This window comes from Haplochromis burtoni, unplaced genomic scaffold (genome assembly GCF_018398535.1).
Source record: "Haplochromis burtoni strain Fernald_Lab_line unplaced genomic scaffold, NCSU_Asbu1 Contig_159, whole genome shotgun sequence".
Taxonomy (NCBI): domain Eukaryota; kingdom Metazoa; phylum Chordata; class Actinopteri; order Cichliformes; family Cichlidae; genus Haplochromis; species Haplochromis burtoni.
Window position 1 is genome coordinate 307,625 of NW_024582520.1, and position 14,604 is coordinate 322,228.

The 14,604-nt window shown below is 45.5% G+C and overlaps 1 protein-coding gene across 1 annotated transcript in view; it reads left to right on the forward strand.

Annotated features, from left to right (window-relative positions):
* Window positions 1-3,947: 3,947 nt before the first annotated feature.
* LOC102313489 (nucleolar protein 4-like) overlaps window positions 3,948-14,604 on the forward strand; it is a 139,176-nt gene continuing 128,519 nt past the window's right edge. The window contains exon 1 of the mRNA XM_005933201.3: window positions 3,948-4,983. Coding sequence (XP_005933263.2) covers window positions 4,624-4,983 — 360 coding nt within the window. The 5' untranslated portion in view covers window positions 3,948-4,623. The remainder of the gene's footprint in view (window positions 4,984-14,604) is intronic.

The window sequence follows — 14,604 nt, forward strand, 5'->3', positions numbered from 1 at the left end:
GACCCATCCTTCAAATTCGGGGAAATGAAGGACGCATTTGAAGGAGTCGATGAATTGGGACAGCCTTCGGCGCGTCGCTGTGACGCAATCGGTCTACAAATGCGGCCTCCGGAGGATGCAGCCGACGTTTTGGGACACAGCTCATTCATACTGAATAAAACGTGAAGGACTTTCATGCACATGCTCGCTGACTGCTGGGCTCTGATTGGTGAATCGTTAGCCTACAGCTTCACGGTCAGATCCACGCCTTGGTAGGCGTCACGCAGGCGACTTCCCCTCAGCCTGCTCATGCTGACTTCACAGGCGTGTGCAGTGGGACCGTTATCTTGCACTCTCCTGCAGCACAGCGAGCAACAGGCTGTGCGCGGCGTGGAGACTGCATACATGCGTCACGCCCTGAGATGACAGCGCGGTATCTCTGTCACCAAATCACCAGACCACACTGTGGACGATGGCGACACTTCTTCTGTCGCCACATTTTTAGAGTTGACAGGCAGAGAGAAAGATCCCAGCATGAAAGTCCACCGCCAGCTACAGTACTGCAGGCGCACCGTGCATGCTGGGATCTGCATCGATCAGATGCATTAATCACGCTTAAGTGCGTACGCCTCGCATTTGTGATGGTTTCCACAGATTTAGCTCCGTCAGCTGCGATGACTCGAGAAGCTCTCTGCTGCTGACGGATGCTGCAGGGTCGCGTCTGTGACTTTTGGCTTGTGTCATATGATCAGCTCCTCACGCATTTCACCGATGACGCCTCAGACAACGGTTGGCTTCCACCGCCTGCCTTGGCCTCCCGGACAGGAGGAGGACAAACTGGCGTGTTTTGAAACACACTTTCACTTCCCGTGGTGGAAGGCTATTTTCATCCTCCGCTCGAGTTCCTCCTTTTCTCTCTGATTCCTACGGGGAAACTCGGGGGCCTCCACAAAACACAGAGACGCAAACATAACGGCCGAGTTTGGACTGAACACCAGCTGTTTGTAGAAAAACAGGCTTTTATACCGACATCTTTCAAAATAAAGTCCTTATTTCTGCTCTGACACTTTACTTTTCCAGACTTTTATTTTACCAAACAGATTCATTTTTGTGTTTGTATTTTTAAAAACTCACTATTCTATATTATTAATTCTTACAATCGTATCTTGTTCGTCACCTCTGCAGGTGCGGAGCAGCAGGAGACAAAGCTGTGATGAAGCTTTTTCAGGGAGAGCTGCTGCGTCTCCGTCTCTGTGCATCTGAGAATCGCTGAGCTCCTACTCACTGAAATGGTGCTAAAGACCGACATGCGGTGTGCTCGCGTCTTCAGCCCAGACGGGTGCACAACAGCGGGGGGGGGCGTCACTCTCATCACGGGGGCACGCAGTCTGTTGGAAGGTAGCGAGGTGCCTCGTGCTAACGTGTACGTTAGAGGTTAAAGGGAGTAAGGCCTGTAAGAGGGATAAATGTAGGATTTCATGCAGAGGTGAGCAGCGGCGTTGCTTTGAGCTGATGTTTTGGGTCCGTTTGCAGGAAGATTTCTTTGTGAACGTGAGGAAAACGAACCCGTCACACTTTCCTATGAAAGCAGCAGCACGCCGTTTGTTGCTGGTTTAATTGTCAGCTGTGCTCGATGGCGTTCCTGAGCAGGAAATAACGCCGGCCTCAGACCACCTGAGAGGTCTCCAGGAGAAACCAGCAGTTTGGCCTGAAGAAGGGAAGACGGAGGCGTTTCGTGGCGCTGCGATGTCTTCGTCTGTGGTAGCAAGGCTTAAATGAAGAAAGGTCCCATTGTGGTTTTACCATCTCCGTGTCTTTATGCTTAGACAAGCCTGAACTGAGGCTTCGTCATCTCACGCCTCAGTTCTTCCTCTGTCAGAAACTTGGTGTTCTCTGTTCTGATTGGCTGCCCCCCACAAACAGAAGGTTTGAACAGCAGTGAGTACACGCCCCCTCTGTGACATCATCATCATCAAAAACTCTGAAACTGAGAGTTCAGAGCAGCCTGAGCTTTAGACTCAGTGTTACTGAACACTGAAAACACGAGTACAAACCAGAGCAGCCTGAACACACAGACACGGCAGGTAACGACAGCAGAGGACACAGGTGAGACGCACAGGTGAGGCTAAACAAACAGCGAGGTTACCACAATAAAACAGGAAATAACTAAACAGGCGAACGTCACAGACTGAGACCTGGAAGGTAAGGAAGGCGGAGCTCTATAACGACAGATACCCGATGACATCACTAAGCAGGGCTCTAGACTAACGTTATTCCATGGTTGCACTGGTGCACCAGCACAAAAGTGAGGCGCAATTTTGGGGGGAAAGTTGCCGTCCACACAGACACTATTGATTTGTAAATGATTAACTAACAATCTGTCAACACAAAGTTCTTTATTTGGAGCTCAGTTACAAAAAAGAGAAGTTCCTGAAAAACTGCTTGTGCTCAAAGTGCGTTGGCTCTCTTTGGCAATACTGTAGACGATGTTAAACGTAATCATCACATCGACTCCTCTGACGACCTGCTTGCTGCTGAAAGGCAGCGGGCGGAGGGGACACGTGTGCATTTATCGCAGCATATAAAGTGTTTCTGGATACACTGCTGCTTTTTCAGCACTCAGAGGCTGATGGCTCCGTGTCAGAGCTGGCTGTGAACGTCAGACAGATCAGGCCAAGAAAAAGTCATCAATCGTTCTTTTCTCATTACCCACAGCTACATCCACTCTGTGGGGCCTAGGCTGCTCACCCGGGCTGGGCATCATCACTGATCTCTATAATCCACAGGTGTCGAACTCCAGTGTGATTTTATCAGAGTGAATCCATGATGACATTTATCAAACGTGAAGCGTAGTTTGGATCTTCTTTTGCTGCTGGTTCAATGAATTTTGGGTGGAGAGAGATAAAACCTGCAGCTCAGAATCGAGCGCAAAAAAGACGTAAACACAGCACAGACCCGACGCATCAGAGTCAGCGAGCTGTCGGCTTTCAGCCCCGACGGCGTGTCCGTGTGCGGGCCGTCCTGTGAGAAAGCCGAGAAAGAGAACGCCGATTCTGACGCGTCGGTCCGCTCTGTGTTTACGTCTTTGTGTGGAGTCCGTTACCTGCTCTCATTTACTGTTTGGTGGTTGTTGAAATAGTTTGGAGAGCTTTAACCTGAGATGCTGGCAAAATTCATTTATATTTAAAAGATTCAGGATTTAATGAATCGACATCACTTTGTTCAAGCTGCTCACCTCTATCCGCCTGCACTTTCAAATACACACAAAGGACCACGGCCAATCACAGAGGTCCCACCCCTGACTATCTCTGATTGGGACACACGATAAGGGCATGATGTGTGTCAGTTGTTGACCACACGGAGACTTTCAGAGTTGCAGAGACCTTTTTTGTTACTGGAACAGTTGGACCAAGGATTTTTTTTAGTTGCACCACTGAAAATTGTGGTCGGATTTGCGACTAGATTGGCTGCACTCTAGAGCCCTGCTGAGAGTACAAACACCTGGAAGTGAGATAACAACACAGGAAATACACGAAGGTGAGAAAAGTAAGTATAAAAGACTCAAAGTCTAAAACATAAAACCCTGAAACAGCAGACTCAGGGTGACGGATTTTATTTGGACGTGAGCGATGGGTGATGTCATAGTGGTGGTTTCCATCTTTTATTTACAGTCTGTTTGATCTACTATAGTGGTTCATACAGCAGCGTTCAGATTAGCAGGTTACTGCTGTGTGTGTGTGTGTGTGTGTGTGTGTGTGTGTGTGTGTGTGTGTCGTGGACGCGCTCACACGCACACTAACTGTGAATAAAGGTTTTAGTCTTCACCTAAAGTGCAGTGTGTTTTCTTTGGGTCACGTGACTCGTGCACGCCGTGAAACTCACGGCGGATTTCTTTTAAGAGACGTGAACTGGTGAAGCTTTTAATGACGTCACGTCGCGTTCACCTGTCTGCCGCTGCTCTGGTGGGCAGGAAGTACTGATTTGCTCATATTTGACGCTTCCTGCTTTCCGCGCACTCAGGACGGCCCCACGCGCCCCTCCGCTCTGCAGCCGCTGGGTGGAGGGCTGGCTGTGTTGGAGGAGCAGAGGAGAAGCAGGAATCAAACAGGTGTCCGGTCAGCTCCATCAGCCCGCAGGAGGAGGTCCACATCGACGGTGATGAACAGCCGAAAGCTCGCAGCCTCCTGACCGACAGCGGAGCTCACAGCAGGAGGAGCAGGAGGAGGTGACCGACTGCTCCGCGCTGTAACAGGTGTGTCTGAGGAGCGCGCGGGTCACCCCCGCCCCCCCACACCGGAGCAGGAGCTCCGTCTCCTCTCCTGGACATCCCAGAGGCGCTCACTCGTGTTTCTGCAGCAACATAGGAGGAGGAGGAGCAGGAGAGGGAGAGGGGAGGCTTTTTTTCAGACGGCAATTTAAAAACGGAGGAGGCGTGCTCTCCTGTCGGACACGGTTAGCGGCTCTGCCCGTCGTCAGCTGCCCAGTGTCGGCAGTGTTTGATCTCACTGGGTCCGGACTCGTTTCTCCCCCCGGCGCGGAGGCAGGGAGCCGCCGCGTGTCCGGTGGATCCATCAGACCCGGACGGTGAGCGGATTCGCGCACGGCAGAGCGGAGCGGCTCTCCCTCCCGTCCCAACCGGTTATCATGGCAACCAGGACAGCCGGGAGCGCGGGGGACACGGTGACGGCCCCCGCCCTACAGCGGGCCCGGGTCCCCGGGGCTCCCGCGGAGGAGTTCCAGGACTGGTGCCTGCGCACGTACGGAGACTCCGGTAAGACGAAGACCGTGACCCGCCGCAAGTACAACAAGATCCTGCAGACGCTGCTGCAGGGGGACGAGGAGAACAGCCACGCGATGTTCCTGCACGAGAAGAGCGGAAATCACATCAACGCCAAGTTCAAGTTCTGGGTCAAATCCAAAGGCTTCCAGGTCAGGACGCTGCCCGACGCCAAGGGCGGCTCCGCGGGCGGCCCGGTGCTCTACGTGCCCATCAAGGCGGCGACGGTTAGTGACGGTTCCTCTTTCTCCCACAGCTTGTGTGTGTGTGTGTGTGTGTGTGTGTGGCAAGGTTTTTCTGCGCAGTGTACCAGGGGCACGGAGAAAAGTTGTCGTACCATAGGCACGAGCAGTGTGTGTGTGTGTGTGTGTGTGTGTGTGTGAATCAGGAAGTGAGAGTGAAGCTGCACTTCACCTGGCTCAGTGCCACCTGTTCCACCTGAGCTCCGTTTCAAAGTAAAACCAGCAGAACTATTCAAACTACTGAAACTTTATTTATACAGGACATATTCAGGGGTAGATGTGTTTTTATTAAAAAAAAACACAATAGTAGAGGTGAGAGGAAGTGATGATGATGATGATGATGTTTGAGGAGGTGCACACAGCAGTCACGCCAGCACACGATGCTGTTTGTGATTTCTCTGTATAATGAATCCTGCGCATCTTTTTATGTCCACATACAAACCTCACGTCTCCTGTTCACAGTGTAAATGTTTGTCTTTAACCTGATTTGTGCTCTAAATGTGAAAAGTTTGAATTTATCTGGACGTCACACTGATGATTATGCTGATGCTGGTGAACGTGCCCGCGAGGCGTTCATTAGTCAGATTAATCTCATTAGTCTCCTGATTGGATGTTCAGATGATTGAGGCCTTTTCTGTGTCTGTGCGTGTGTCTGTGTGTGTCTGTGCGTGTGTGTGTGTCTGTGCGTGTGTGTGTGTCTGTGCGTGTGCGTGTGTCTGTGCGTGTGCGTGTGCCTAATGAAGCTGAAATAGGCTAAAACGCTGTAATATAATATAATACTTCTCTTCACAACAAACACCTGAGCAGGTGCACAGAGCCGTGGAGTGGAAACGTCTGCTACCTTTGAACTGGATCATTTTCTAAACCTGTTTCACTGCTAGTGTTTACATTACACCCCATAATGATTCCACTCCTGAACTCTGAACATGTGGATGCTTTTACTGACAGGTTAAAATGATTCTGACACTTTAACAAAGCTACAAACCGTCGCTGCATCGACTGTAACAAACATCATAACTGACTGACGGGTCGTTTTATGACGTTTTCGACTGTTTGAAACATAAATAAGATTTCAAATCCATGGATATCTTCTCAAGTTTTTCTTTTTGTTGAGCTAATTTCCACAATAATTCAAAGTTCACGATTGAGAAGACACTGCAGGAGAGAAGGGTTCATTTAAAGCCCTGAACCTCCCTGCCATCACCTGCTAATTTAACACAGTCCATGTTTCTCTGAGCGGCGGCTCGGTCTAAGCTCAGGTGAGGTGGATAACGGGCACGTCCGCTCAGCTGCAGCTCTCTCAGTCACTGACGCTGAAAATCAAACCCTGAAGTCAAGCGTTGCACCCGCGTCGACGTCCTGTGGGAAGATTAATGAGCTCGTCTTCACACGTTTATGACGTTTCGTGGTTTTTAAAAAACACATGCTGCATATAAAACATCCCGGTGCCCACCAGCGAGCTTTGGGCTTTCACCGGGAACGTGATGGAAAATATGTAATCTGTATTTTATTTAAGTGGGTTTAATCCACAAAAGCCTGAATAGATCTTTGTTTGTCACGTGGAGTAACAGTAAGCACTTCAATTCAATCACAACAACCGTCGCCTTATATTGTAAGGTAGACCCTACAGTGATGCACAGATCAATCCTCACTGAAACCACGGGCAGCCTGATATAACGACTATCTGTGGAAGACTGTGGAAGGTCTCCCTCCTGACGCTCCGCCCTCATCGTTCCCGCTCTTTGTCCCGATGCTACAACGTCGCCGTGGATCTTCTGATGTGTCAGTGACTCTGGGCTGATATCAGATGTATTTTTTGGGATCATCCAGGAGTAAAAGCACAGTTTATCTAATAATAATTTATTGATATTCAATAGAAACTCTTTAGCGACATAGTAAAGTTTTCATTCCAAACTTGATTTCGATTTATTTTTCACACTTTGTGATACTGTGGCATCATTGATGTTACTGCACAGTGTCAGCTCTGTTCGTGGGCATCGTCGTGCAGCAGGAGGAACCTGTCGCAGTGTGACAACCTCCAAGCATTTCATCCTGATGCCTGAGGCCAGTCAGGGTGCTGGCGCCTAGCCTGTACAGGTCTGTGCGTCCCTCCATGGGTATGCCTCCCCAGAGCACACATGTGCTCAGGTGAACCTGCTGTCATCTGTAAAAAGTAGGGGTGCAACGATACTCGTATCGATATTGAACCGTTCAATACAGTGCTTTCGGTTCGGTACGCATATGTATCGAACAATACAACATTTGTAATTTATTTTATCAACTTTTCTTCTGACGATGCTGTCTGTGTGGAGCACTCAGTGAATCTGCGCTCGACAGTGCAGCCTAGGCGAAGCAGTCGAACACAGATCCACTGAGCGCAGCGCAAGCTAGCAAGACAGAAGCTAAGCTCGTTGCAACATGGCAAACTGAACCTCCCCCACCCTCATTCAGATCTGGCCTTTGGAACTATTTTGGTCTTCATGTGACGTATGACCCTGAAGGTAAGCGCGTCATGGACTAAAGTAAAACGGTAGGCACAGCAAACCTTACTGATCCAGGAGGAGCTGGATTACCTGTGGAACCTCTGCAGGGGCCAGGTATGGGCTCATGCTACCACCAGTGACACAAGACGAGGAGGGGAACTGTCAGAGACCTCCATCCAGGAAGCTTTCCTGTTTGAGGCTTTGCTCATTGTTAACCCTGACCGGGTCGATATCTCAAAGTTTAATTAACGTGATGCTAAACTCAGTGTGTGTCTCTGGTGTGAGTGGATAACTAAGTCCACCAACAACCCCTCCAACTTCTTCCCTTCTTAAAATGGAAAATCGTATCTTGTGTGTTTATCTCAGTACATGTGAGACCGGACGGATGAAAAATTCTGTCAAATAATTTAACTCAGTTTTATTTATAAATCACAACAAAGCGCTGAAGACGCTCAGTAGATACAGAGAGAAATACCCAACAATCATATGACCTCCTATGAGCAAGCACTTTGGTGACAGTGGGAAGGAAAAACTCCCTTTTAAAGGAAGAAACCTCCAGGCAGAACGGCTCGGGAGGACTGCTGTGATTGTTGGGGTGAGAGAAGGAAGACAGGATGGGTAATTAGAAATCACATCTATCCACATGTTTGACCCTCCAAACGTTGCTGCTGTTCAGTTTTCCACCCTCGTTTGCGTCCACAGTTGTCAAGTCAAGTTTATTTATAAAGCACATTTAAAAACAACCGAGGCTGACCAAAGTGCTGTACAATAAAATACAAATATAAAATACAATAAAACACAAGTACATAAAACACCTCACTGATAAAACAATAAATTAAAACAATAAGTTAAACCTTGCTAAAAGCCAATGAGAAGAGGTGAGTTTTAAGAGCAGTTTTAAAAGTTCCTAGGCTTGTGGAGAATCTGATGTGAGGAGGTAAACTGTTCCACAGTCTGGGTGCAGCCACAGCAAAAGCCCTCTCTCCCCTAGTCTTTAGTCTGTACCTGGGAACATCTAAAAGCATCAGGTCTGCTGACCTCAAAGATCTCCTGGGGCGGTAAATGCTAAGAAGCTCTGCCAGGTAAGGAGGTGCAGTACCGTTAAGAACCTTAAAAACCAGCAGTAAAATTTTAAAATCAATCCTAAAAGCAACTGAGAGCCAGTGGAGAGAGCAGAGGACCGGAGTGATGTGGTCTCTCTTTTTGGAGCCGGTCAGTTGGAGCTGGTTTAGTGTTTTTGGAGATCAGTCACAACGTGACGTGTTATTGGAAACCAGTTAGCTAACCTCCTGCTACAAACAGAAAGACCACAGGTCCACATAGGGCTGCTCAATTAATCGAATTTTAATCTCGATTACGATCTGGGCTTTCAACGATCATTAAAAATGACTGAGCCGATTATTAGCCCCTCCCTCGTGCTTTACTCTCGCGCTGCTCCATGTGGCAAATCGAGCGCACCTCTCTGCATGTCGAACACGCCTCACAACAATTAAGAGGACCCGAGGGAAGCTCGGAAAGCTAAGCAGAAGTTATTTGGAGAGGAGAGTGACTGCCGTTGGTTAAAAAGAGGTAAAAAAAAACCCTTCATTGGTGTGGAAACATTACGGGTTCAGTCAGACGTGGGTCAAGTAGACACAGTGTGTAAACTTTGCTACGGCACCACAGAGCAACACTGCAAAGTTCACTAAACATAGATGTTTACATTTTTCATTTATTTTTTATATTGCAAACATTTGCACTGTTATCAGTATTTGCACACTGTTTTATATTATTTTTTAAAGTCATTATTCAACACATTGTTATTGTTAAGCCTTTAAATCCCTGTAGAACCGGAACCGCGTAAGCTAGCGCAATAATTTGTTTTGCATATGAAACCGGAGGAGTTGTACTTACATCTGATGCCATCAGCTTGTCCTCGGTCACGGTTTCCTTCCACATAAAGCTTTGCAAAGAATGCATAAAAAGCGCTTGCAGGAACAAAAACGTAATATTCCAGAAACAGGCTTTGCCGATCCGATCAGCTGTTTGTAACACTTCCCACATTGAAAAAGAGGTCAACGGAACTTTTTTTTTTTTAAACTTTATTTAACAAACAATGAGTATACAACATACGAACAGATGAAGTATACAAAACAACAGAACATGAACACACAAAGCCAGGGGTAAAAGAAAAAGGTAACAATTATAAGAATACACGCAAAAATTCACACACATATATTGTTGTGAGCCTTTCTGTTGGTGGCGTCTGATATTGATTGTATGTACATTTGCACATCCTTAAAATAATGACAGAAATATGGTGTTTTGTTAGTAAACTTACATTTATGGATAAAAAATTTAGCTAAAAGTATTAACAAATTTATCATAAAAAACATTTCTCATACTTCTTGGGGAACTTAAAGAAACAGAAAAGAAACGCTGTAATATAATATAATACTTCTCTTCACAACAAACACCTGAGCAGGTGCACAGAGCCGTGGAGTGGAAACGTCTGCTACCATTGAACTGGATCATTTTCTAAACCTGTTTCACTGCTAGTGTTTACATTACACCCCATAATGATTCCACTCCTGAACTCTGAACATGTGGATGCTTTTACTGACAGGTTAAAATGATTCTGACACTTTAACAAAGCTACAAACCGTCGCTGCATCGACTGTAACAAACATCATAACTGACTGACGGGTCGTTTTATGACGTTTTTGACTGTTTGAAACATAAATAAGATTTCAAATCCATGGATATCTTCTCAAGTTTTTCTTTTTGTTGAGCTAATTTCCACAATAATTCAAAGTTCACGATTGAGAAGACACTGCAGGAGAGAAGGGTTCATTTAAAGCCCTGAACCTCCCTGCCATCACCTGCTAATTTAACACAGTCCATGTTTCTCTGAGCGGCGGCTCGGTCTAAGCTCAGGTGAGGTGGATAACGGGCACGTCCGCTCAGCTGCAGCTCTCTCAGTCACTGACGCTGAAAATCAAACCCTGAAGTCAAGCGTTGCACCCGCGTCGACGTCCTGTGGGAAGATTAATGAGCTCGTCTTCACACGTTTATGACGTTTCGTGGTTTTTAAAAAACACATGCTGCATATAAAACATCCCGGTGCCCACCAGCGAGCTTTGGGCTTTCACCGGGAACGTGATGGAAAATATGTAATCTGTATTTTATTTAAGTGGGTTTAATCCACAAAAGCCTGAATAGATCTTTGTTTGTCACGTGGAGTAACAGTAAGCACTTCAATTCAATCACAACAACCGTCGCCTTATATTGTAAGGTAGACCCTACAGTGATGCACAGATCAATCCTCACTGAAACCACGGGCAGCCTGATATAACGACTATCTGTGGAAGACTGTGGAAGGTCTCCCTCCTGACGCTCCGCCCTCATCGTTCCCGCTCTTTGTCCCGATGCTACAACGTCGCCGTGGATCTTCTGATGTGTCAGTGACTCTGGGCTGATATCAGATGTATTTTTTGGGATCATCCAGGAGTAAAAGCACAGTTTATCTAATAATAATTTATTGATATTCAATAGAAACTCTTTAGCGACATAGTAAAGTTTTCATTCCAAACTTGATTTCGATTTATTTTTCACACTTTGTGATACTGTGGCATCATTGATGTTACTGCACAGTGTCAGCTCTGTTCGTGGGCATCGTCGTGCAGCAGGAGGAACCTGTCGCAGTGTGACAACCTCCAAGCATTTCATCCTGATGCCTGAGGCCAGTCAGGGTGCTGGTGCCTAGCCTGTACAGGTCTGTGCGTCCCTCCATGGGTATGCCTCCCCAGAGCACACATGTGCTCAGGTGAACCTGCTGTCATCTGTAAAAAGTAGGGGTGCAACGATATTCGTATCGATATTGAACCGTTCGATACAGTGCTTTCGGTTCGGTACGCATATGTATCGAACAATACAACATTTGAATTTATTTTATCAACTTTCCTTCTGACGATGCTGTCTGTGTTGAGCGCTCAGTGGATCTGCGCTCGACTAGTCGCCTAGGCTGCATAGTCGACGCAGATCCACTGAGCGCAGCGCAAGCTAGCAAGACAGAAGCTAAGCTCGTTGCAACATGGCAAACTGAACCTCCCCCACCCTCATTCAGATCTGGCCTTTGGAACTATTTTGGTCTTCATGTGACGTATGACCCTGAAGGTAAGCGCGTCATGGACTAAAGTAAAACGGTAGGCACAGCAAACCTTACTGATCCAGGAGGAGCTGGATTACCTGTGGAACCTCTGCAGGGGCCAGGTATGGGCTCATGCTACCACCAGTGACACAAGACGAGGAGGGGAACTGTCAGAGACCTCCATCCAGGAAGCTTTCCTGTTTGAGGCTTTGCTCATTGTTAACCCTGACCGGGTCGATATCTCAAAGTTTAATTAACGTGATGCTAAACTCAGTGTGTGTCTCTGGTGTGAGTGGATAACTAAGTCCACCAACAACCCCTCCAACTTCTTCCCTTCTTAAAATGGAAAATCGTATCTTGTGTGTTTATCTCAGTACATGTGAGACCGGACGGATGAAAAATTCTGTCAAATAATTTAACTCAGTTTTATTTATAAATCACAACAAAGCAGTATAGGCGCTCAGTAGATACAGAGAGAAATACCCAACAATCATATGACCCCCTATGAGCAAGCACTTTGGTGACAGTGGGAAGGAAAAACTCCCTTTTAATAGGAAGAAACCTCCGCAGAAGGGCCAGGGGGCGGTGCTGTGATTGGTTGGGGTGAGAGAAGGAAGACAGGATGGGTAATTAGAAATCACATCTATCCACATGTTTGACCCTCCAAACGTTGCTGCTGTTCAGTTTTCCACCCTCGTTTGCGTCCACAGTTTCAAGTCAAGTTTATTTATAAAGCACATTTAAAAACAACCGAGGCTGACCAAAGTGCTGTACAATAAAATACAAATATAAAATACAATAAAACACAAGTACATAAAACACCTCACTGATAAAACAATAAATTAAAACAATAAGTTAAACCTTGCTAAAAGCCAATGAGAAGAGGTGAGTTTTAAGAGCAGTTTTAAAAGTTCCTAGGCTTGTGGAGAATCTGATGTGAGGAGGTAAACTGTTCCACAGTCTGGGTGCAGCCACAGCAAAAGCCCTCTCTCCCCTAGTCTTTAGTCTGTACCTGGGAACATCTAAAAGCATCAGGTCTGCTGACCTCAAAGATCTCCTGGGGCGGTAAATGCTAAGAAGCTCTGCCAGGTAAGGAGGTGCAGTACCGTTAAGAACCTTAAAAACCAGCAGTAAAATTTTAAAATCAATCCTAAAAGCAACTGGGAGCCAGTGGAGAGAGCAGAGGACCGGAGTGATGTGGTCTCTCTTTTTGGAGCCGGTCAGTTGGAGCTGGTTTAGTGTTTTTGGAGATCAGTCACAACGTGACGTGTTATTGGAAACCAGTTAGCTAACCTCCTGCTACAAACAGAAAGACCACAGGTCCACATAGGGCTGCTCAATTAATCGAATTTTAATCACGATTACGATCTGGGCTTTCAACGATCATTAAAAATGACTGAGCCGATTATTAGCCCCTCCCTCGTGCTTTACTCTCGCGCTGCTCCGTGTGGCAAATCGAGCGCACCTCTCTGCATTTCGAACACGTGTCACAACAATTAAGAGGACCCGAGGGAAGCTCGGAAAGCTAAGCAGAAGTTATTTGGAGAGGAGAGTGACTGCCGTTGGTTGAAAAAGAGGTAAAAAAAACTTCAGTGGTGTGGAAACATTACTGGGTTCAGTCAGACGTGGGTCAAGTAGACACAGTGTGTAAACTTTGCTACGCGCACCACAGAGCAACACTGCAAAGTTCACTAAACATAGATGTTTACATTTTTCATTTATTTCTTATATTGCAAACATTTGCACTGTTATCAGTATTTGCACACTATTTTATATTATTTTTTAAAGTCATTATTCAATACATTGTTATTGTTACCCTTTAAATCCCTGTAGAACCTGAACGTTAAGCTAGCGCAATAATTTGTTTTGCATATGAAACCGGAGGAGTTGTACTTACATCTGTATGCCATCAGCTTGTCCTCGGTCACGGTTTCCTTCCACATAAGCTTTGCAAAAATTGCATAAAAAGCGCTTGCAGGAACAAAAACATAATATTCCAGAAACACGCTTTGCCGATCCGATCAGCTTTCGTAACACTTCCACAGTGAAAAGACTCACGAACTTTTTTTTTTTTTAAACTTTATTTAACAAACAATGAGTATACAACATACGAACAGATGAAGTATACAAAACAACAGAACATGAACACACAAAGCCAAGGGGTAAAAGAAAAAGGTAACAATTATAAGAATACACGCAAAAATTCACATACATATATTGTTGTGAGCCTTTTTGTTGGTGGAGTCTGATATTGATTGTATGTACATTTCACATCCTTAAAATAATGACAGAAATATGGTGTTTTGTTAGTAAACTTACATTTATGGATAAAAAATTTAGCTAAAAGTATTAACAAATTTATCATAAAAAACATTTCTCATACTTCTTGGGGAACTTAAAGAAACAGAAAAAACATTCCCGAAAGAAACTCCCTTAAAATATGGACAATAACAAACCTGCTAAATTCCTTCCAGAATCTCTGTGTAAAAGAACAGTACCAAAAAAGATGTGTCTACGTCAACGCGAACTATCCATGTCCGCCATTTCCTGTCCGAAAACCGGAAGTGACGTCATTTTCGCGGAAAATGTAGTTTTTTACTTGTAGGCCTTAAAAGCCTATACTGGTGTTTTTATAAGTCATGTTTGACTCTATACTTTTCTGAATAGTTTCTGGGATGCTTAGAACTCGAATTGCACTGCTGGAAATAGTTTATTTTGATGCACATGCTGTTTTCTTTGCAAATTTGCATCATAGGATTGTTTTTTTTTTCCTGCAGTATATAAAAATTGCTGTATCTCAAAAATAAAACTATGAAGACACTCAAAATAAATTTCCTGTTGTTGTAAACTATTTTTTGCAACTTTTTTGTATTTAAAGTTTTGAGGGATAAGACCTCTTAAATTTCTCCAAGTAGAAATATATGTAAAAAAACAAAAACGATTTTCAATTTTTTTGTAGTTTATTGCACTTTTTTGCAATTAATGTAGTTACTA